A 21,812-nucleotide genomic window follows, 5' to 3' on the forward strand; every position below is an offset into this window, starting at 1 on the left:
TGTCTACACGGTTGATCGTTTTGGAGATGAACGTTCTAAAAACAGTATTTATAAAATGTTTTAATTGTTCAAAATGTTGCCAAGAGCATATTTTGGTAGATTGGTGATGCAAAGGCTGGAAGTATAGGATTACATACATTAGTATAAAGCTTTAACTAGTTTAATTGCCTCCTTTTTTTATTCACTTTCCCAAATAAAGACCTCAACATACAGCGAAGGATGAATCATTTATACAAGAGATATTTCAAGAAAAGAGTATCAGACCATACCACAGAACTATTTGTAATATTATTGCCTCCACCCCCCAAAGTGGATAGAGAACAAAAATATATAACACTTTGTTTTCATATGAAAAAGGCAAGTCCAACCAGAAAATGCACACACTGTAGCCAATTTACTAACTATTTGTAAAGAAAGACATATCAAAAGAAAACAACTTCTTCCGTCAGTAAGTAGGAAAACGTCAGATCTATAAACTAAGTAGTTTTAAAAGTAATCTAATTTAGCTAAAATATGTTTGGTCCCTGCATAATATCGTGATTTTACACTCCAGTCCACTAGGCGGCGGTATTGCACCTCAGAGCTGGTTTGCCAACAACCAATACACATCAAAGAAGAAGAAAGAAAGCCGGCAACTTTTCCGGTAGTGGCGCGGAAAAGGCGGAGTTTGAGCCAAAATGAGGGAAAATAAGAACATGTCCGAGACCCCCTCTCAAGCGGGAAAAGAAATACCGGCGAAAAAACAAAAACTAAGCAGTGACGAGAACAGTAACCCCGATTTATCAGGAGACGAGAATGTAAGCAGTTCAACTCTGTTGTTTCTTCTGCGACCAATTATCCATCAGTGCTTCTAGCAAGTTAGCATCGTGCTAAAATAGCCAACCGGCTAAAGTGTTTAGCTAGGAGCTTTGTTGATTCTTACCTGCGATATGTAACTCGGCTGTGATGATAAAAGCTGCCAATCCATCCAAAAAGGTTACACATGGGTAGCTTCATTGTCGTTTATGTACATACACATTTGTTTGCTGTGTAGACAGTCACAGAATGTCCAACCCAAGGCAATTGTTAGCACTAGAAGCTAATATAAGTTAATCAGGGAGAGAAAGAAACAACTGTGGATGATGGAGGACAAACATTCATAGGGCCGTTATTGTCTTTTTGCAAACGTTAACCTCCTGTCAGCAATACATTTCTTGTGCAGAATAAAGTTATTCAGGCAGATTCCACTGGACGTGATCATGTAAATGCAGCAACAGTTTGATGAACCAGAGTTAATTCATAGTTACACGCTTGCAGAACACTATCCGTATTAAAATGGTAGTGGTAGGTTTTTAGCTGGTTGAAGATTATGATCTGTTCTTTGCTTCCTTGCACAGTCATCACCAACAATGGTTATATCTGCAGGAGAAATATGAAGTCACCCGTATATGTCTTTGCTTTTGCAGGATGATGCTGTCAGTGTTGAAAGTGGGACCCACGCAGAGCGCCCGGACACCCCCACCAACACGGCCAACGCCCCAGGCAGAAAGAGCTGGGGCAAGGGCAAGTGGAAGTCCAAGAAGTGCAGATATTCTTTTAAATGTGTCAACAGCCTGAGGGTACGTACAGACAAGCGCCCAAACAGTGTATTCATCCCAGCTTCTCACATGCTAAACAACCACTATTTGTCCCGTGACTTGGGTTAATAATGACATCAGGATTTCCACAGGAAGACCATGGACAGCCGCTGTTTGGCGTCCAGTTTAACTGGCACAGCAAGGAGGGAGACCCGCTGGTGTTTGCCACAGTAGGGGAGTAACAGGGTAAGTTACTATAATAAGCCATAATTGTTGTTCTATGTTGGATTTCACTTAATGTTTTATTCCATTCTTAACCAGTGCTTTCTTTTCTTCACCAGGTAACTCTTTATGAATGTCACTCTCAGGGAGAAATAAGACTATTGCAGTCTTACGTGGATGCAGATGTATCCTTTCAACAGTTTAAGATGCTTTTAAAAGTCCTCATTGTCGCTCAATTTCAAATCTAATTGTCACCGTTTAGGTATGAGTTCTTTTATTTGAATGTCCTTAATTAAATGTGTTTAAAGACAGATGAGAACTTCTATACGTGTGCCTGGACCTACAACACCAACACAAACCATCCTCTGCTGGCCGTGGCCGGGTCCCGCGGAATCATCCGGGTGATCAACCACATCACAATGCAGTGTATCAAGGTACAGCTCGTCGGGGTTTGCAGTAGTTTGGGTCACCTAGCACACATCTCTGTCTGAACACACATATAATACTCCATATAAATGTCTCTTAGAAACATAGCACAGCAAGTAAGGACATTTGTGTTTGGTAGATTATTTCTTTGTAACAATGCTTCTTGGCATTAAATCAGTATTGTCTGAATAACACTCCCATTATGTGCAATGTCCATACTGATCGCGTTGCCTCTTTTAACTGCACTGTTAGTGTACAGTTGTATTAGCCTGCTGTTTTATTGTATCTTTGTAACTCTGGCACAACAATTTCCTTCGGGATAAACAATGTCCTATCTTATACTGTGGGAAAGCCTGTTTATTTACCTTTCAAATGGTGCCACATTTGTGGGATAAGCAGCAGAGCTGAGTATGTGGGTTGCGTCCATGAAAAATGTGACAAATCTCCTCTGTCAATGCCAACCGGCTTTTGTGTTGCTGTTGACTCTTGTTTGGTGGATTGGATGGTTGAAGCCTGATGAAATAAGACATATTGGCAGTTTAACAATGTATTCATTTAACAAGCAGCCTCAGTAGCGTGTTGAAGATCCATACACAGCCACAGCAGCCTCTCCTCCTCATGCTGCTCACACACTACTGTGGGATGGTCCATTCTTCAACCAGCATTTCTCAGCCAACGTGGTTGTGTTGGTAACTCTGGCAGGTGTGCCTGATTGGAAGCACCCGGGGGACCAGCAGCAGCTCAAAAAAGACTCAATAGCAACACCCAACAAGAGTCGACAGCAAAAAAAAGCTGTTTGACACGAGACACATGCTCAGCTCTGCTGCTCATCCCACAAATGCACGTTCCAATTTAAAAGGGACATGAACAGGCTTTCCAACGGTATAAGATTGAATCAAGCATTGTCGCAACAAAGAAATGATCTGCCCATTTCATTACTTGTGCATTGTTTAGTTGTAGAACTCAAACTGAAAGTATTCTTCTGCACAGTTCAATGTTCAAGGCATGTTTTATATTCTATATGATTCATTTGAGGAACCATTTAACACAGCTAGTTATTTATGATGAGATCATTTATTTAGACACATGTCATAAAGCATTAACCATAAAACAGTTCCCTGTACATCGTTCCAGTCCAAAGATATGATGTATTTCATTCTCATTGAGAATGAAAAATTCATGTCTAAAATGTCTTCTTATTTTCAATCCCAGCATTATGTAGGTCACGGAAATGCCATCAATGAGCTCAAGTTTCATCCAAGGGATCCAAATCTCCTCCTGTCGGTCAGCAAAGGTAAAGACCCTCCAGACCAGGGGTCGGCAACCCCTGGCACGCGGCACCGTAACCAGTGGCACACTAGGAATAAGTGGAATAAGTGTGCAAAATATTTAAATTGTATTTTCGGATCCTGAACGAGACCGCCGCTAGAGCGCGTCTCCCCATTACCTGCAGAAGGAAGCCATGCACGCAACGCAGCCCCGCTCTGTTTATCTCCAGGTGACTTTCTGCCGCTTTCCTCCGTGGTGCTGATCGTTTCACCACAGAGGAAAGCACTTCACTAATTGCAGTACCCATAAGGAGCTGTACAAATGCCGCAGTTTTTGCGTGGCTGTGTCTTTAGTTGAAAGCCCGGTGCTGCTCATCTCTCATCGAAATAATATGCTACAAAAAGCGCTATAGAAATATAATTTATTATTATTATTATTACAAAGGGGCGGACTGGCCATCTGCTGAACTTTCCTGTCGGCTCCCAGACCGTAGTCGAGGAGGGCAGAAGCAAAAGCTTCAGGTTCAATAACCCACTTTAGCTTAAATGACTGGAGAGAGGCGAGCTCTTCTTGGGAGGCCGTTGCATTTATTTAGCTGTTCTTCTGTTTCACAAAATACATCACAGACCTCTGTTTTTCTGCTTCCTCGTTTCACTTCCAGAAACATACACATGCTCCCTCACTGTCGCTCTACCATCCACAAACACACATGCACAAGCCACACCCCTCTCTCTCTCTCTTAAAGGGACAGCGATCTCATCTCACTCTGCGTGACCCTAATATCATAACATGTGTGCTCTGGAGAATCACAGAACGGACGATCGTCCTTATTATTATGCCGTTTAAACCAATTATTTAAATGTGTTTGTTAAATTTGGCATCATGTAAGTTGCGCTGACAGGTCCACACACTGCTTCCCCGCAGCGAGGCTCCCCCGCCCTCCTGCTGATAGTTCACGAGCGTCAACCCCCAGCTAATACTTTTTATTATTTCCTCATGCAGCAGTTATGGAGCCTCATAATCAATATTACATTACATTACATTGCATTTAGCTGACGCTTTTATCCAAAGCGACTTACAATAAGTGCGTTCGACCAACAAAATACAAACTTGAAGAAAACAGAATCATATAAGTACATCAGGCTTCATAGAGCAAAAACATTTCAAGTGCTACTCAACTGGCTTTAGAAAAGCCAGTCCTTTATTGGTATATAAGTGCTTTGTTAATAGTTCTATCGCTCGAAGTGGAGTCGAAAGAGATGAGTTTTCAGTCTGCGCCAGAAGGTGTGTAAGCTATCTGCTGTCCTGATGTCAATGGGGAGCTCATTCCACCATTTTGGAGCCAGGATAGCAAACCCACGTGTTTTTGCTGATGGGAACTTGGGTCCCCTTCGCAGCGAGGGTGCAGCGAGCCGTTTGGTTGATGCAGAGCGGAGTGCACGTGCTGGGGTGTACAGTTTAACCATGTCCTGGATGTAGGAAGGGCCAGATCCATTCGCAGCATGGTACGCAAGTACCAGTGTCTTGAAGTGGATTCTAGCAGTTATCGGAAGCCAGTGAAGGGAGCGGAGGAGCAGAGTGGTGTGGGAGAATTTAGGAAGGTTGAAGACCAGGCGAGCAGCTGCATTCTGGATGAGCTGTAGAGGTCGGATGGCACATGCAGGTAGACCAGCCAGGAGGGAGTTGCAGTAGTCTAGGCGTGAGATGACAAGAGCCTGGACCAGAACCTGCGTGGCTTTCTGGGTCAGCTGGGGACGTATCCTCCTGATGTTGTAAAGCGTGTATCTGCAACAGCGGGTTGTAGCAGCGATGTTTGCAGTGAAGGACAGGTTGTTATCTAGGGTCACACCCAGATTCCTTGCAGTCTGAGTCGGGGAAACAACAGAGGTGCCAATGTTGATTGTTAGGTCAAGAGTGGGACAATCTTTTCCCGGAAGGAAAAGCAGTTCAGTCTTGTCAAGGTTGAGCTTGAGGTGATGATCAGACATCCACTGAGAGATGTCAGCTAGACAAGCAGAGATGCGTGCGACGACCTGGGTCTCTGAGCGGGGAAAGGACAGAATTAATTGGGTGTCGTCAGCGTAGCGGTGGTATGAAAAACCATGCGGGATAATGACTGATCCGAGCGAGTTTATGTACAAGGAGAAGAGGAGGGGACCGAGAACAGAGCCCTGAGGGACCCCTGATATTGTATGTCATGTGTCCAACTGATGAACATATGTCCTTTAGCTGTGCAATTCAGAATGAATATGTTATTGTAGTACAGCACTGAATTAACAGTGAAATAGATTGTAGTGAGATGTTCACCTTCTTTGATTATATTCCGTTATATCAATGTTTTGACTCCTAACTTCCTATTCTGTTGTAGCAACGGAAATGATCTAAATCAAGTATTCTGATTGACTGAGTTGGAAATGTGTTGCATTGATTGTATTAACTTGTGATTGTCCATTTCAGATCATGCCCTCCGTCTATGGAACATACAGACGGATACGTTAGTGGCGATATTTGGCGGCGTGGAAGGGCATCGAGATGAAGTCCTGAGTGCTGTGAGTCTAGAATGAATTCAGCTCACGTGGGAATACAAATTCAACCTGGATTACAATGTTTTTTGTATTCTCCCTGCAGGATTTTGATCTACTTGGCGAAAAGATAATGTCTTGTGGGATGGACCACTCCTTAAAACTTTGGCGAATCAATTCAGAGAGGATGCAGATAGCCATCCGAGGGTCTTATGAGTACAACCCCTCCAAGACCAACAGGTAGATATGGTCACTGTTCAGTGGTGTGGTCTTGTAGCAACTCAAATCTTCTCTTTTTTTAATGATTTCATTTTTTGGGTGTGTTTTTTTTCTTTTTCTTCAGGCCTTTCGTTTCACAGAAAATTCACTTCCCGGATTTCTCAACACGAGACATCCACAGGAACTACGTGGACTGTGTGCGGTGGCTCGGGGATCTCATTCTCTCCAAGGCAAGTTAGGAATAATTAGGACAAAACAGAAACCTTAAAACAATACCTTTTTTGAAGACAAATCAATCAAACTTTATTCGTATAAAACCTTTAATAAAATCACACAAATTGCTTCTCACAATACATGAGTAACACATGCGTCACTTCTGGGCAAGAATTACGACTCCGCCCACTTTTGGGGGAAACCACCGCTGTCATTTGAATGGCGGTCGATACAAATTCTGAAGTTTTTGCCAATCCGATCAGAAATGTAAGAAAACCGTGGATTTTTGGATCTTCAAAGAGCCATCCAATTATTTTCCGCCTCGCTTATGAGAGTAACAGCTGGCGAAATGACGGCCTCGCCTACTGATTTTAATATATAACAACCATAATAACCATATATCGAGCCCGACAGTCGATTTCCACTGATTTCATGTTATTACATTACATTGCATTTAGCTGACGCTTTTATCCAAAGCGACTTACAATAAGTACATTCGACCAGGAAGACACAACCTTGAAGAAAACAGAATCATATAAGTACATCAGGTTTCATAGAGCCAAACATTTCAAGTGCTACTCAACTGGCTATAGATAAGCCAGTCCTTTATTAGTATATAAGTGCTTTGTTAATAATTCTATCGCTCGAAGTGGAGTCGAAAGAGATGAGTTTTCAGTCTGCGCCGGAAGATGTGCAAGCTATCTGCTGTCCTGATGTCAATGGGGAGCTCATTCCACCATCTTGGAGCCAGGATAGCAAACCCACGTGTTTTTGCTGATGGGAACTTGGGTCCCCTTCGCAGCGAGTCGTTTGGCTGATGCAGAGCGTAGTGCACGCGCTGGGGTGTACAGTTTAACCATGTCCTGGATGTACGAAGGGCCAGATCCATTCGCAGCATGGTAAGCAAGTACCAGTGTCTTGAAGTGGATTCTAGCAGTTACCGGAAGCCAGTGAAGGGAGCGGAAGAGCGGAGTGGTGTGGGAAAATGTAGGAAGGTTGAAGACCAGACGAGCCGCTGCATTTTGGGTGAGCTGCAGAGGTCGGATGGCACATGCAGGTAGACCAGCCAGGAGGGAGTTGCAGTAGTCTAGGCGTGAGATGACGAGAGCCTGGACCAGAACCTGCGTCGCTTTCTGTGTCAGCTGGGGACGTATCTTCCTGATGTTGTAAAGCGTGTATCTGCAGCAACGGGTTGTAGCAGCGATGTTTTCAGTGAAGGACAGGTTGTTATCTAGGATCACACCCAGATTCCTTGCAGTCTGAGTCGGGGAAACAACACAGGTGCCGATGTTGATAGTCAGGTCAAGAGTGGGACAATCTTTTCCCGGAAGGAAAAGCAGCTCAGTCTTGTCAAGGTTGAGCTTGAGGTGATGAGACATCCACTGAGAGATGTCAGCTAGACAAGCAGAGATGCGTGCGACGACCTGGGTCTCTGAGCGGGGAAAGGACAGAATTAATTGGGTGTCGTCAGCGTAGCAGTGGTATGAAAAACCATGCGGGCTAATGATTGATCCGAGTGAGTTTGTGTACAGGGAGAAGAGGAGGGGACCAAGAACAGAGCCCTGAGGGACCCCTGTAGTTAATTGACAAGGGTCGGACTCAGACCCTCTCCAAGTTACCTTGTAGGTACGGTCTTTGAGGTATGAGGTGAGGAGGGAAAGTGCAGAGCCTGAAACTCCAAGTTCTTGGAGAGTGCGAAGGAGGATCTGATGATTCACCGTGTCGAATGCAGCAGACGGGTCCAAAAGGATGATGACAGAGGAGAGGAAGGCTGCTTTAGCCGTGTGCAGTTCCTCAGTGACAGCAATGAGAGCAGTTTCTGTGGAGTGACCTGCCTTGAAACCAGACTGGTGCGGATCCAGAAGGTTGTTCTGATGGAGATAACAGGAGAGTTGTTTAAAGACAGCGCGTTCAAGTGTTTTAGACAGGAACGGGAGTAGAGAGACAGGCCTGTAGTTTATAACATCAGACGGGTTGAGAGTGGGTTTCTTTAGGAGAGGGTTTACTCTTGCCTCCTTGAGACTGTTTGGAAAGTGACCAGAAGTTAGAGAAGTGTTGATGAAATGGGAGAGAAACGGTAGAATATCAGGAGCGATAGTCTGAAGGAGGTTTGAAGGGATAGGGTCCAGAGGACAGGTGGTAGGGCGGGCAGAGGTAATGAGGGTAAGAACCTCACTTGGAGCGAGAGGGGAAAAGGAGGTTAGTGTGTGGGTGGAAGGAGGGTCTGGTGAGTAAAGGTGAGTCAGAAAAAGAAGAGCGAATATCATCAACCTTTTTTTCAAAGTGGATAACAAAGTCGCTTGACAGAAGTGAGGAGGGGGGAGGAGCTTTGGGAGGGTCCAAGAGGGTGGAGAAGATGGAAAATAGTTTTTTGGGATTGGAATAGGAAGATTGGATCTTATCTTGAAAGAAAGTGCTTTTTGCCTGAGAGATCGAAGCAGAGAAAGAGGAGAGGACAGCCTGATATGTTAGGAGGTCGTCATGGTGTTTGGTTTTCCACCGTTTCCGCTCTGCTGACCTAAGGACGGTTCTATTAGCATGCAGTGTGTCATTTAGCCAGGGAGCAGGAGGGGACTGACGAGCCTGCCGAGATGTGAGAGGACAGAGAGGATGAGAGAGTAGAGAGAGTAGAGAGGAGAGTTTCTGCAGCAGAGTTTGGAGGCAGGAGTTGGAACGAGTCAGATGAAGGGAGGGCTGAGAGCACCGATGAGGCAAAGGTAGAGGGGGAGAGGGAACGAAGGTTACGGCGGACAGGTGCAGGATGAGAAGAGATTAGTTTGTTATGTTTGGAAAGGGGTAGAGAGAATGAAATGAAGAAGTGATCGGATGTGTGGAGCGGGTTTACAGAGAGGTTAGAAGTAGCGCAGTTCCTTGAGAATATGAGATCAAGGACATTGCCAGCTTTATGAGTTGGTGGGGAAGGAGACAGTGAGAAAGCAAAGGCAGTTAACAGAGATGTTAGTTCGTCTATCTTCCCTGTCTGGAGGTTGAAGTCTCCGAGAAGTACAGCGGGAGGGCCAGTTTCAGGGATGTGTGAGAGGAGATTATCTAATTCCTCCAAGAAGTCTCCCAAGGCGCCTGGTGGACGGTAGAGAACAACAATGGTTAATTGTATTAGGATGGGTTACTGTGACGGCATGGAATTCAAAGGTGGAAGGAGTGAAGTTAGGTAGCTTAAAGAGGGAAAAGCTCCATTTGGGAGAGAGCAGGAGACCAGTGCCACCTCCTCTGCCAGTGGGTCTGGGTGTATGGGAGAAGGAATATGCTGTGGAGAGAGCTGCTGGGGTGGATGTGTTGAATGGAGTAATCCAGGTCTCAGTGAGAGCAAGGAAATCCAGGGACTGCAGGGAGGCGTAGCCAGAGATGAAGTCAGCCTTAGGAACAGCTGACTGGCAGTTCCACAGGCCACCTGAAACTAGATGTTGGATCTCAGTGGAGCATGTGGGACAGACGAGAGCAGGCCGGTTATAGCGATTAGGAGATACACGGGGCCAGTGATAATTGCGAGAAGACACATGAACAGGAATGGAGAAAATACACATGATTATAGCATGAGGGGCTAGAAAACTAAAGAAAAGAAAAATAAGACACCAGCGGTAATTAGCTGAATCAGAGTAGGATTTGCCTCCCTCGTGACTCCCGCAGGACTCCAATGTCTTTGTCAGTCTAAAGGCCCTGACACACCAAGCAGTCACCAGAGGACTCGCCGACGTCGGCTGTTGCGTCGCGGTGTTCTCCTGCGTCTTGGCCATGTGTCGCACGGGAACACAACGCAAAGACTTCAGTGCGTGAGTGGCAATAACTCTCCTTACCAGCAGGCGGCGGTAGTGTGTATTCGTCATTAAAAATAGGCAACAACCGGAAGACAGAGAAGAAGAACAGACTGCGTGATATAAACAACAACAAATAGCGTGTGCAAACTGCAGCCTGGTTATGATCCACTGCTGTCTGCCCGTCTTTGGTGCTCCACAACTACCCGAAGGGGCAAGTCTCCTGTACCGGGTGTACTGGGTTCGCAGAGAATCCCACTTCTTCCTCAGCTCTTTCTCTGAAGCACACAAATAAACGATGTAACCATTGTGGCTAGTTAGCATGTCCAATTCATATCTATATGCAGTGCCAAACTGCACAGCTAGCAACAAGATAACAACAAAACACAATGTTGAAATAACAAATTACATTTCACGTTAACGTCACTGTACACTGGCAAACAATAAAAAGCCAACAATATCTGCTAAAGAGCTCAATTGATGAAAAAGATAATCTTACCCAAGAAACCAAGTTGCGTTTCAATCTCTCGCCAGAGTCCGGTTTTCACTACTCGGTTCGAGTACCTTTTCTCTGTGATGTCGTACAGAGCTGGCCTCTCCTGGATCAATGTGATGAGCAGGTCTTTGTTTGCGTCATTCCAGATCGCCATGATGAGATGAAAATGAATATCAGTCTGTGTGTGCCTTCTTAAATCGTTTGTTTACGTCCCTCACTTCCGTTTCGCTTCTCATGCACTGATTCGCTAGCTGAACAGCCAATCAGAGTGATTGTTTGGTCCGACTGCCAGACCCGATGCATGGCCGATTCAACATGTTGAATCGGCCATGCATCGGGACAGGCAGTCCAAATAAGGCGTGTCACGGTCGATGGTGCGGGACACACCAAATTGAGTTTGGGCGACAGGACACGCTTCGTCTCCCGACTTACGAGAACAGCCGATATCGGCCTGGTGTGTCAGGGCCTTTACTCCCGCAGGACTCCAATGTCTTTGTCAGTCTTCGGCTGTCTGACGCTAAAGCTGACGCTCCAGGAAAGAGCTACCTAAAATGGACGCCTGATTGCTGAGTTTTCACAGCTGTGGGGCCACGCCCCTCTAATTAGTTAACTCTCTACAGCTGATGGGCGACAGCAGACTGGCCCTGCCTATATTGTAATGCAGGCTTGAGTGCCCACTGTGACCTGTGTAACAGGTTCCCTTGAGCAGATCTGAGATTTAAAATCTCTCAAAAGCGCCGTTTTAGCTACAATAACTACAGAACAATTATACAGAGTAGAATAAATGAAACAGAGAAGTCTAATTAAACAAGAATATAACTTACAGTGGTTGCTGCGTCAATAGGTAGTGTCGTCACCCGGTCGAGATGCACACTGAGTTCATCAGATTTTAAATGCGGTATTTGAGTGCTTTTTAGCTGGAAGATGACTAATTCACGCTGTTGTACTTCACGCAATCAGCAGACTGGCCCTGCCTATATTGTAATGCAGGCTGGAGTGCCCACTGCGACCTGTGTAACAGGTTCACTTGAGCAGATCTGAGATTTAAAATCTCTCAAAAGCGCCGTATTAGCTACAATAACTACAGAACAATTATACAGAGTAGAATAAATGAAACAGAGAAGTCTAATTAAACATGTAATTGTTTGCCTGACTGGCTAACCGGGCTCTTTGAAGATCCACGGTTTTCAAACATTTCTGATCGGATTGGCAAAAACTTGAGAATGTGTATTGACCACCATTCAAATGACAGCGTTGTTTTCCCCAAAAGTGGGCATGGCCGTAATTTTTGCCCGGAAATGACGTAGGTGTTGCTCTCATCTATACCACCTAACTGGGTTTTGTTTTCAATAAAGGGATCTATCTTGAATAAAAAAAAAATGGACATAAGTCCAAATAGTGGTCTTTTTAATACTAGTTGAACATGACATTTTGACATTTCTATACGTTTTTATATGTTTCTAGTTATTGTGCTTTTTTATCTTGTTTTTAATTATTATTCTATTCCTGTTGTGTTATTCTATACTAGTGTATGTGTTCCTGTACAGCACTTTGGTCAACAGAGGTTGTTTTAAATGTGCTATATATATATATACATATATATATATATACATATACATATACTTTAAGGCCACTGCTGATGTTCTTTTCTGAATTTCTTAAAAAAGTTTAATAGCATGCTCTTTATCATATTTCCTGTCCCTCTGCAGTCCTGTGAGAATGCCATTGTCTGCTGGAAACCAGGAAAGATGGAGGACGACCTCGATCACATTAAACCCAACGAGTCAAACGTGACGATTCTGGGACGCTTCGACTACAGCCAGTGTGACATCTGGTACATGCGCTTCTCCATGGACTTCTGGCAGAAGGTGAAGCCGTCCTGTCTGATAATCTAACACGCAAATCATTGACACTTGGAAAATGGTGCTTACATTTTGCACTTTTGGGTCGGTGTTTACACAAGAACAAAACGGGTTGTATCTGCTACTTCTCTCTCGCGTATAGCCCGTTCGTTCACACGAGGCCGTAACGGAACCGCGGAAACGGATCCCGCGAACGATAATGGGTCCCAAGGTGGATAGATCTGCAAACGGACCGCTCTGGGGGGCCAAACGGCTCAGTGTGTACGCCCTATACGATCATTTCCTGATAACGATGAAGCCATAGCCCCGCCTCTCCCCACCTCTGCTGCTCACTGCTGTAGCATGGTCAGTAGCTACTGTGGTGGAAACTTCTGTGTAGCAATGCAGTGGGAGTCACCGACTCATGAAGGAGACACGGGACGAGCAGGAGTTCTGATGGCAAACACTGAGATTGAATACAAGCATCGGCCGGAGAAATTCACATCACAAGTCACACAGTCAAAGGTTCTGACTGCACGGGTGGTTTGCCATGTCAAATCTGATCAGCCTCGCATCTTGGTAGACCTTTTAACTAGTTTACAGAGAGTCAAATCCACATATTGGGGATGGGCGTAAACATCTGCAGACACAGGAGATGTCTCTCCCATCTCTGGAGCTTAGAAGCTAGCGTTCTCACACTCGCAAAACCTCCCTATGCCCTGTAGGTCAAGCTGTAAAACCTAGTATCAACACATTCCTTACGGGAGATTAGAAGCAGGGATGGTCGTACATGTCAACACACAAAATAAGGTTAAATGTCTAAGGAGTAAAGACAAAATGAATCCCTAACAGCTACTGTCACTGCTACTGACCATGCTACAGACGTTAGTGTAAAACCTGCAGCTCCTCTACCACAACCATCAGCAACAAGTGGACATGGAGAACTACATGTTGCTAAATCTACTGCGGGGCATAAACAGAAGTGCAGCCATGCTCGGGGGTCTTCTTCGCTGCTTTTGGTGTAGTTTGTGGCGGAAGTACAGCGCCACTTACAGGCCCGGCATATGTACTACAGCGTCTCCAGTGGTCTCGTGTGAACGGACATGCGTGTGAACGGAAGAGACTTATTTGATAACGAATTCGGTCCGTTTGCGCTCCCGTGTAAATGGGGTCTCAGTCTGTTGCTGATATTTACTCCCTTGTGGTTTGCAGATGCTGGCTCTGGGGAACCAGGTGGGGAAACTCTATGTGTGGGACCTGGAAGTGGAAGACCCTCACAAAGCAAAGTAAGAACAGGAATGATTTTTAGCGTTATCATGACACGTGGGCATTTGAATCCTCACCGACAGCCAGGACACTCAATGATGATACATCCACAAGAATGTGAATGAGCTGCTCATGTTTGCTACCTAACTGGCACCATAGTGTCAGTATACTTGTATCTACATGTCATTACTCTATTATCTATTTATTATATCATTTATTTTCAATCTGGCGTAATATTTGTTCCTGGGGATTCATAAAGTAATTTTGTATCTACTTGACCGCTACATGAAAAAGCTAGAATAACTTAGCTAAAGGTTATTTATTTACTTTAGCTAAGCTTTTACAGAAGAACATTATTCATCATTTTGTTTAATTTCCACCTAAAGAATATATTCATTCATTTTGTCTCTTTTTCTAAACTCATCAAAGTTGGAAAACGGTGGCATTGATTTAAATAATGAATGGACTTTTTCAGGTCAGACAAAACCTTTTCTGGGGATTCATACATTTTATTTTTCAGCTAATCAAAAATCATTTCAAAATCAGTTAGTTTGAAGACCCTGTGAGGTTGAAAACTTGTCAGACATTTCATAAAATAAAGGGATCAATAACACATCTATTATTAAAATAACCATAGTCCTAATTTAAAACATTGCAAATCATTAAGAGCTCCACTTAACGGTTTCATCTGGTCCAAAAGCACCAATCCCTAACCCTCCCCCCCCCCCCTCTGTTCTGCAGGTGCATCACACTGACCCTCCCCAAATGCACCTCGGCCATCCGGCAGACCAGCTTCAGCCGCGACAGCAGCATTTTGATCGCCGTGTGTGACGACGCCTCCATCTGGCGCTGGGATCGACAGCGCTGAACAGATTCACCCGAAGAAATTATTTGTAGTTCTTGTTGCTCCCACATGTCCTAAATGTTAGCCCTGCTGTACCAAAATACAGCATTTCTTTTCAAATGGGAGATAAATCATGCCGAGGCCAGATGAGATGATTCTGCTGGTTTGCATTTCCTGTTTGTCTCCTGCCGGATGTTTGAGAACAGGGAAGATTTTCTAACCAGCAAAACACCAGTGTTACTCGCTTTTCCTTTTTGAAGAGAACATTGTTGTGTAAAAGAAAAGAGAAGGACTTTGTTCCAAACCATAGAGGAATATTTTAGATAGGACAAGGTTAAGGATGAGCATGTTGGTGAAATATTCAACTGTGCCTTCTTCATTTCTATGCAGTCTTTGAAGTGAAATCATCTCATTCAACTGGCTGATTTTTGTTTTAGGAAATGCTTTTATTGGCACCAAAGATAGACGTTCTTTACAGCGTGCCACAATTTGAATTCCCCAGTTCAGACAAAAAGAAATGAAGATTTTTGTCCTATAGTTTTTACATTCCTTTGCATCTTCTTTTCAAAAACCTCCTGGTTTGCTTTGATGTCCCCTTTTCCCCACAAACGTACACTTTGACTGTTGTTGCATCATTTACAGTGATACTAGAGGCTTTGAGTAAATAAAATGTATTTTGTAAATATATACTCGTTTGTGCAATTATTACGGATTAAAAAATACAATTGATTTATTGTGTTTTGAGTTGTGGTAATCGTAAGTCTGCTGATTGAAACAAATATACATGAGAATAGATAATGGATATGAAAAATCCATCAATAAGCAAACTGGCTTTTATTTTGAGACCTCATCACCCTATAATAAAAGTGGTGAGAATTGTGGATGTTTTGCCATTTTATCATTGTTGAAATTGAAGGTACTGTCGGTTATCTGTTTCCACTTTTTAATTTAAACCTAACCTCGAGTGCGTATTTAGAGAGTCGGGAAAAAAGTGGCGACAGATAACCCACAAGTACCAAATTGAATTTACTTGGACTTAGAACTTAGTTGTAAAAACTTCACACGTTTATAAATTGCACTTTAAGGCCTTAAGGTGTTCCCGAAGTGTGAAACCGTTTCAACCCGTGTATATGTTCTCTCAGTAGGAGTCGTGCTTTCCCCACAATTTTTCTAACTCCCTCTGATCAAAAACCTCCTACTCAAAGCTGACCACCAAAAAAACGAGGTTTTTTAAGGAGTGCGCGCGGGCTCTGCGCTGCGCTCTTATCTCGCGGCCCGGAGCGCGCGCGTTGCGGACTTTTGCCCTGCGACATTGATTGGTGAAGATAAGGTAAACGGAATTAAAGCTGCCCGAACATGTTTTCACCAAAGTCGCCTAAAAGCCTCTCCAAGTATGTCTTCAAGGCATCACAGGGCGCGGGGGAGCAGCTCTGTATGGTGGAGTGTAAACCGGACTGCACCTGTAGTGTCCACGCGGCCGGCAGCACGAGACACTGCGCGCCTCTGTGCAAGGTAGGCCTCCGCGAGCGGATATATATCTATAGCTGATGTTCAGATTTATGAGGAAAGTGTTGTTTTTAAAGTGTTGTCAGGACAGAGAACCCTCCGCTGTAGTTTAGGTTAACTTAGTTTCTATGGCAATAGAATGTAAGGGCACTATGGACTGGAGACCCTATCCACTGATGATTCTGTGATGTATGCAAAAGGTCAGAGCTGCACTCACAGCTGTGAAAGGGACTGTAACTAACGTTACACGTGTTGTGTACATTACTTTTCAATTCTAATAATTTGCCTTTTACTCATTTATATGACGGAACTGAGAAAAATTCAGATTTACATTTTGTTAGATTAAACTTGAATAAACTAAGTTAAAATCCTATTTACATATGCATCAGTAATAATCCAGTAACGTAATATATAGCTCTGGAAAAAATGAAGAGACCACTACAAAATGATCAGTTTATCTGGTTTGACTTTTTATAGGTATTAGTTTGAGTAAATTTATTTTTTATTTGATTCTATAAACTACTGAAAACATGTCTCTGTGTTGTAATTCAACACACACTGGAATGGAATTGCTGGCATATATGTAGAGATGCGGTATGTTGTTACATATGGGGCCATTTTTCAGCATTAAAATGCTTTGTTTGCAATGCAGTATTTATTTATTCCGGTACATGCTTCTAATGGCTACTAAAGGGGCGCCTGTGGCTCAGCGAGTTAGTGCGCTCATCTTCAGATCAGGGGAGCACCGGTTCAATCACATGTTAGTCTCATGTGATAAAAAGCTTATGAGCACCAGGAGAATTGCTATATAAATACCATGTATTATTATTATTACAAAAGGATCTTCATGTTTCTCTTACCATTTCTTGATTAATCAATTGACAGAAAAGTAGTACATTTTTGGAGTACAGTATTTCCCCTCTGAAAAGTGGCATTGGCAAAACGTGGACATCCTCAAGTAAAGTAGAAATACCTCAACATTTTACTGAAGTATAATCACTCATTCTTAAATGTATCTACAGTATTTCTGCTTCACCAGACTATGTTCACTTTTTTTCAAATATTTTGTATTAGTTTAATCTCTCATTTGGGTTCAAAAGGGAAATGCCTTGTACACACTCTGTGTCGTCATGTCAAACAGCTCGCAGCTAGAAACTGCCTAAATCGAATCGGTTACAAACACCTGTGTGTCGCTTCATTTGAGCGTTCTCCACCCATCCTGCATTGGACAAAAGTTGTATTGTGAGGAAGTGAAATGAGAGATTATACTCATGTATCATCTGGAACATCCCGCTCAAGTTGCTGTGGATGAATACACTTATTGTGTGTGTTTTGGACAAAGGCCAGATGAAAGTCATGTAATCATAACTCATCTCAGAACGATTCATGAAGACATAATCAGGTTCTCCAAAAATACAACCAGACAAAAACAAATGACAAATTAAATAAAAGAGAAGACAAGTGCCTAAACTGTATTTAGAAGATCAATGAAAGAAGATTTATAAAAGTCAGAGGTCCTTTTTACTCCAAATCGAACCACAGTCCATCTGTTGTTTAACGCACATGAACTGCAATTCTTTGAATCCAATTGAGTTTTGGGGAAAAACGTAGTTGCAATTGAATATGAGTTCCTACTTCAACTCATGGCTGATCAACAAACCATAATATGCAGTAATGGCACTAGGACAAAGTTTACAGTGTGGTAAAGATAACACCCCTCACTGCTGCAGAGGCATTCGTAATGGAGTTAGATTCTTTATCCGCTGCCTCGTATCACAGAAAGGAGCACATGTGGACAGATGTGTAGTCACTGCCGTATTCACCATGTTTGGGATTGAGGGGAGAACATCTGGACAATTTAAAAAGTACACACACACCTCGAGGAATAATTGCTCTTCAGGATTAAGTGCTTTTATATCAATTCAAGAATTAGCACTTTCAATCTTAATACAAATAAATACTACTACTAATAATAATAATACATTTGATTTGTAAAGCACCTTTCATTACTAAAAGCAATCCCAAAGTGCTACAAGGGGCATACAATATATACTTAAAAACACATGTTTAATAAAAGGTTTTTTAAAGAAAGGTTTTTAGGTCCTTCTTAAAGGAGTGCTAAATGCAATGTAAATGGTTAGAATGCTCTTGTACGTCTTAAAGGAACATGTGTGGTAGTATACTTTCAGGAAACATGACTTTCAATTCAGAAATAAGTTCTCTTATATTCCGATTCTTTCAGACCCTTACTGCCAACAGTATTGCTTTCAATACACATCACCATTATGTTCTAAAACAAAACTGTCTTTCTTCTTTAACTAACAAATCAAGACTTCTGACGGGTCATTGCTAAACGTTATGAGAGGCATTTATTCAGAAAGGTTAAGCAGCAACATGAGAGGGAAATTCCATACAAAAATGTACATTTGCTGTTTTCAGTACAGCTGTTAATTTCTCTCTTCAGTCCTGTGAGGTGCGTGAATACTGACTTTAAGCAGAGTCACGTTGGGAGGCTTATTCATGTCATGTGACATCAGCGGCACCTTCTTCTGTTGGACCCCCATTGCAGATTATAACCTATTGGAGCAAGTGGTTTTCTAACCATTTGAATTGAATTTAGCACCTAATCTGGCCCCCTCATTTAAAGTAGATTTGGGGATCTCCTTCAGTATGTAACGGCATGCATACTCAGGTACTCGGAAGCCTTAAAGAAAGATTCCAGTGCCAGAGAGTGTCCTTGCTCAGTCGATTCACAGGGAGATTACAACTCTTGGTATGACAAATTGTGGTTTTACCCACGAAGCTTAACTCACATTTTATAACTTCTTAGGCACATCAACTCCTAAAGGTGTTAAACGTTTAGCTCACAATGCAAAACAAGTAGTACGTTGTGGTGAATCCTGAATGCCAGTTCAAATAAAGAATCTATGTTTTTGTATTTATTCATTTTTGCCAGATTTGGCAGATCATTTCATAATTTCTAGGCATAAAATGTGTTAAAAAAGTCAACCATAATAACAGAATGGAAAAAAAGCAATTCAGTAGGCTGTCATATTTGATTCAATATTAAGAAATAAATCCAGGTGATGAAGCCATATACAGAATTGGGTCTGATGCGATCTAAGACTCCAAAATAAGTTGATAGTAATTACAAACCTGTTTTCCTTTCCTTTCTTTTTCAAATACTTAATCCCCAACCAGCTCAACAATATAAAGGGCGTGACACCAGTTGTTAATCAACATTGGATTTTTTTCTTATTGAGAGCAGGTATTTGAAGTTGGAGGTTTTAAACAAGGTATTTTGACACATTCCCTAAGATGTGAAACATGTTCAGGCCACCTATTATGCAAAATCCACTTTTTCATGTCTTTTATACACAAACATGTGTCCCCTCTGTGTTCAGAGACTTTGAAAGTTTCAGGAAACTGATCCATTTCTATAAAAACCTGTCAGAAAATGAGCTGATCAGATTTTGGCCACTTTGTGATGTCATAATGTTTTTGTGGCTTGTGTAACCATTAGCCAATCACCAACCAAGGTAACCCCCGCCCCCCTTATCACCTGAATCTCCTCCGAGAGCACCATTGTGTTCTTTTTAACCAAATATCTTGTGGGGAGTAGCACCTTATTTTAATTTAAAGCTACAGACCCAGAATCAGCACTTTTGAACCAGGGCTGAAACAGAGAGGATTATGGGACGCTGCAATGATCTGTTTGGTATTTCCAGCCAAACACTTCAGAGACATGTTTTGTATATATCTGAGAACTATAATATATTGATGAAAAAGAGTGATATAGGGCACCTTTAATTTGTTTCTTATTTTCCAGGAGAATGGCGCTCCCATCGAACAACAAGGCCTTGATAACTTGGCCTATGAATACGGGAGTCAGAGTGAGCTCTACCAACCGCCCAAAACTGCCTCCAGAGCCACTCTTAAACTCCAGGGACTTTCCCCGGAGAGCCAGACCCAGACCATCGAGAGCAGGATCTGCAGCCTGGATGGAGTTCTTGCTGCCAGCTTGTCTTTAAACAGCGGCTTAGCCAAAGTGGACTATGATGCCTCCGTTATCACAACCAAAGAGATGGCTCTGGAGCTGCAGAGCATGGGATTGAGTGCTGAGTCAGCGGTGCACATTAGGGTGGAGGGGATGCACTGCCAGTCCTGTGTCCAGTCCATCGAGGGACGGATTGGTCCTCTACCTGGGGTCGGACACATCCAGGTGTCCCTTCAAGACGCCACAGCGCTGATTGTGCATCAACCTATTGTAGTTACACAAGCACAGCTGAGAGGCTGCATTGAGGAGATGGGATTTGGTGCCTCTTTAATATCCCATGATGCATCTGGATATGATACGGGCTGCTGGCAGAGAGACACGCTGACTGTAGACATCTGGATTGTAGGGATGACTTGCAGCTCATGCGTGCAATCCATAGAAGGGAGGATCTCTGGGGTGACGGGGGTGCGCTCCATCGCCGTGTCACTGAAGGAGGAAAAGGGAACGATAACCTTTGACCCCAGCCTGACGGAGCCGGAGCAGCTCAGGGCCGCTATCGAGGACATGGGCTTTGACGCGTCACTTGAAGGTAGGAGAAATGTCGATTTGTATTTACATTTTGTGGGTTAACCCTAAAGGCTGTTAATACAACTGAATGCTGCCTGATTTTAGTGTGAGTACGGAGGTTTGATTTGTAAAAGAAACGCCTGTCCACGTGTTCAGATCAGGACCATTACATTGTTATTCACATTTGTTTCATAGTTACACGTTTATGCCAATATCTTGAAATTGGCAACTTGAATTGATTCATTGTTTGATTATAAAGAGGAAAAAAGGTTTTAAAAAGTCTTCCTTTGTCCAATTTACACAAACCCTGAGATGTTAATGTTACTATCCCAGAAAGAAAGAAACAAATATATATATTTTTAACGTTAAATAAATTGTTTTTTAAATAAACAATACTGAGTCACATCGTTTTTTTTTTTTAAATGTAAACTTTTTGAAACAAATAATAATAACAACAGTAACATATACGTATAAGATAACATCTAAGTCAAACTAAAAACTGATTTATTTATACACAAAAGCCTTTTCTTTTTAATCATTAGAAACAAACTTCTCGTGTAACCCAGTCTTTAGGAATAGTTGGAAATGGTTTTGGAAAGAGTTTTATTTCCTTTCATGCCAGGGTGAGATGAGGAGATGTTTCTATCATTACCAAATATAATCCAGTTTCGGATCTCACTTATGTTTATCTGAAAGAGAGTTGTTTTTTGAAACTCAGGTCACATTGAACTCAGCTCAGAAAAGCTCCATAAAAGCACTCTTGTTCTTGTGTTCTTGTCATTGAAGCTATTGAATCCAGCCAGACCACGACGTCTTGTGCATGATCATTTCTTTATTCATAACCTCTGATAACCTCTTCATTAAACCTGTAAGTGTAAAGCTTCTGAAAGAAAAGCTAGTAGTAGCATCTGTATGTGTGTGCCAATGTATTCCAGTACACCTTACCTCAGTTTCCCACTGATTACCGTGGAAACCAGACAAGTATGCTCTTGAGTTCTGACATGGAGGGCTCTTACACCAGCCGGGGCTTTCTTGTTGGATTTAATCAAAAAGCTTGCCAAGACGGGGAATGAACTCGGCTGATTACGAGCAGATTCT

At 42.8% G+C, this 21,812-nt stretch overlaps 2 protein-coding genes across 3 annotated transcripts in view; both read left to right on the top strand.

Moving 5' to 3' along the window:
• The first annotated feature begins 659 nt into the window (after positions 1 to 659).
• Positions 660 to 15,329, top strand: eed (embryonic ectoderm development). The gene is given in 12 exon segments (XM_034202220.1): positions 660 to 797; positions 1,446 to 1,598; positions 1,709 to 1,802; positions 1,878 to 1,963; positions 2,087 to 2,212; positions 3,417 to 3,498; positions 5,931 to 6,022; positions 6,102 to 6,235; positions 6,339 to 6,444; positions 12,403 to 12,561; positions 13,747 to 13,820; positions 14,542 to 15,329. Coding segments are annotated over 12 exon segments (1,353 nt in total). The 5' UTR covers positions 660 to 677; the 3' UTR covers positions 14,669 to 15,329.
• Positions 15,330 to 15,960: 631 nt separating this feature from the next.
• atp7b (ATPase copper transporting beta) overlaps positions 15,961 to 21,812 on the top strand; it is a 29,835-nt gene continuing 23,983 nt past the window's right edge. For both annotated transcript variants that reach the window (XM_034202177.1, XM_034202178.1), the window contains exons 1-2: positions 15,961 to 16,156; positions 19,980 to 20,736. In XM_034202177.1, coding sequence (XP_034058068.1) covers positions 16,001 to 16,156; positions 19,980 to 20,736 — 913 coding nt within the window. In that variant the 5' untranslated portion in view covers positions 15,961 to 16,000. The remainder of the gene's footprint in view (positions 16,157 to 19,979; positions 20,737 to 21,812) is intronic.

The sequence above is a fragment of the Gymnodraco acuticeps genome, unplaced genomic scaffold (genome assembly GCF_902827175.1).
Source record: "Gymnodraco acuticeps unplaced genomic scaffold, fGymAcu1.1, whole genome shotgun sequence".
Classification (NCBI taxonomy): domain Eukaryota; kingdom Metazoa; phylum Chordata; class Actinopteri; order Perciformes; family Bathydraconidae; genus Gymnodraco; species Gymnodraco acuticeps.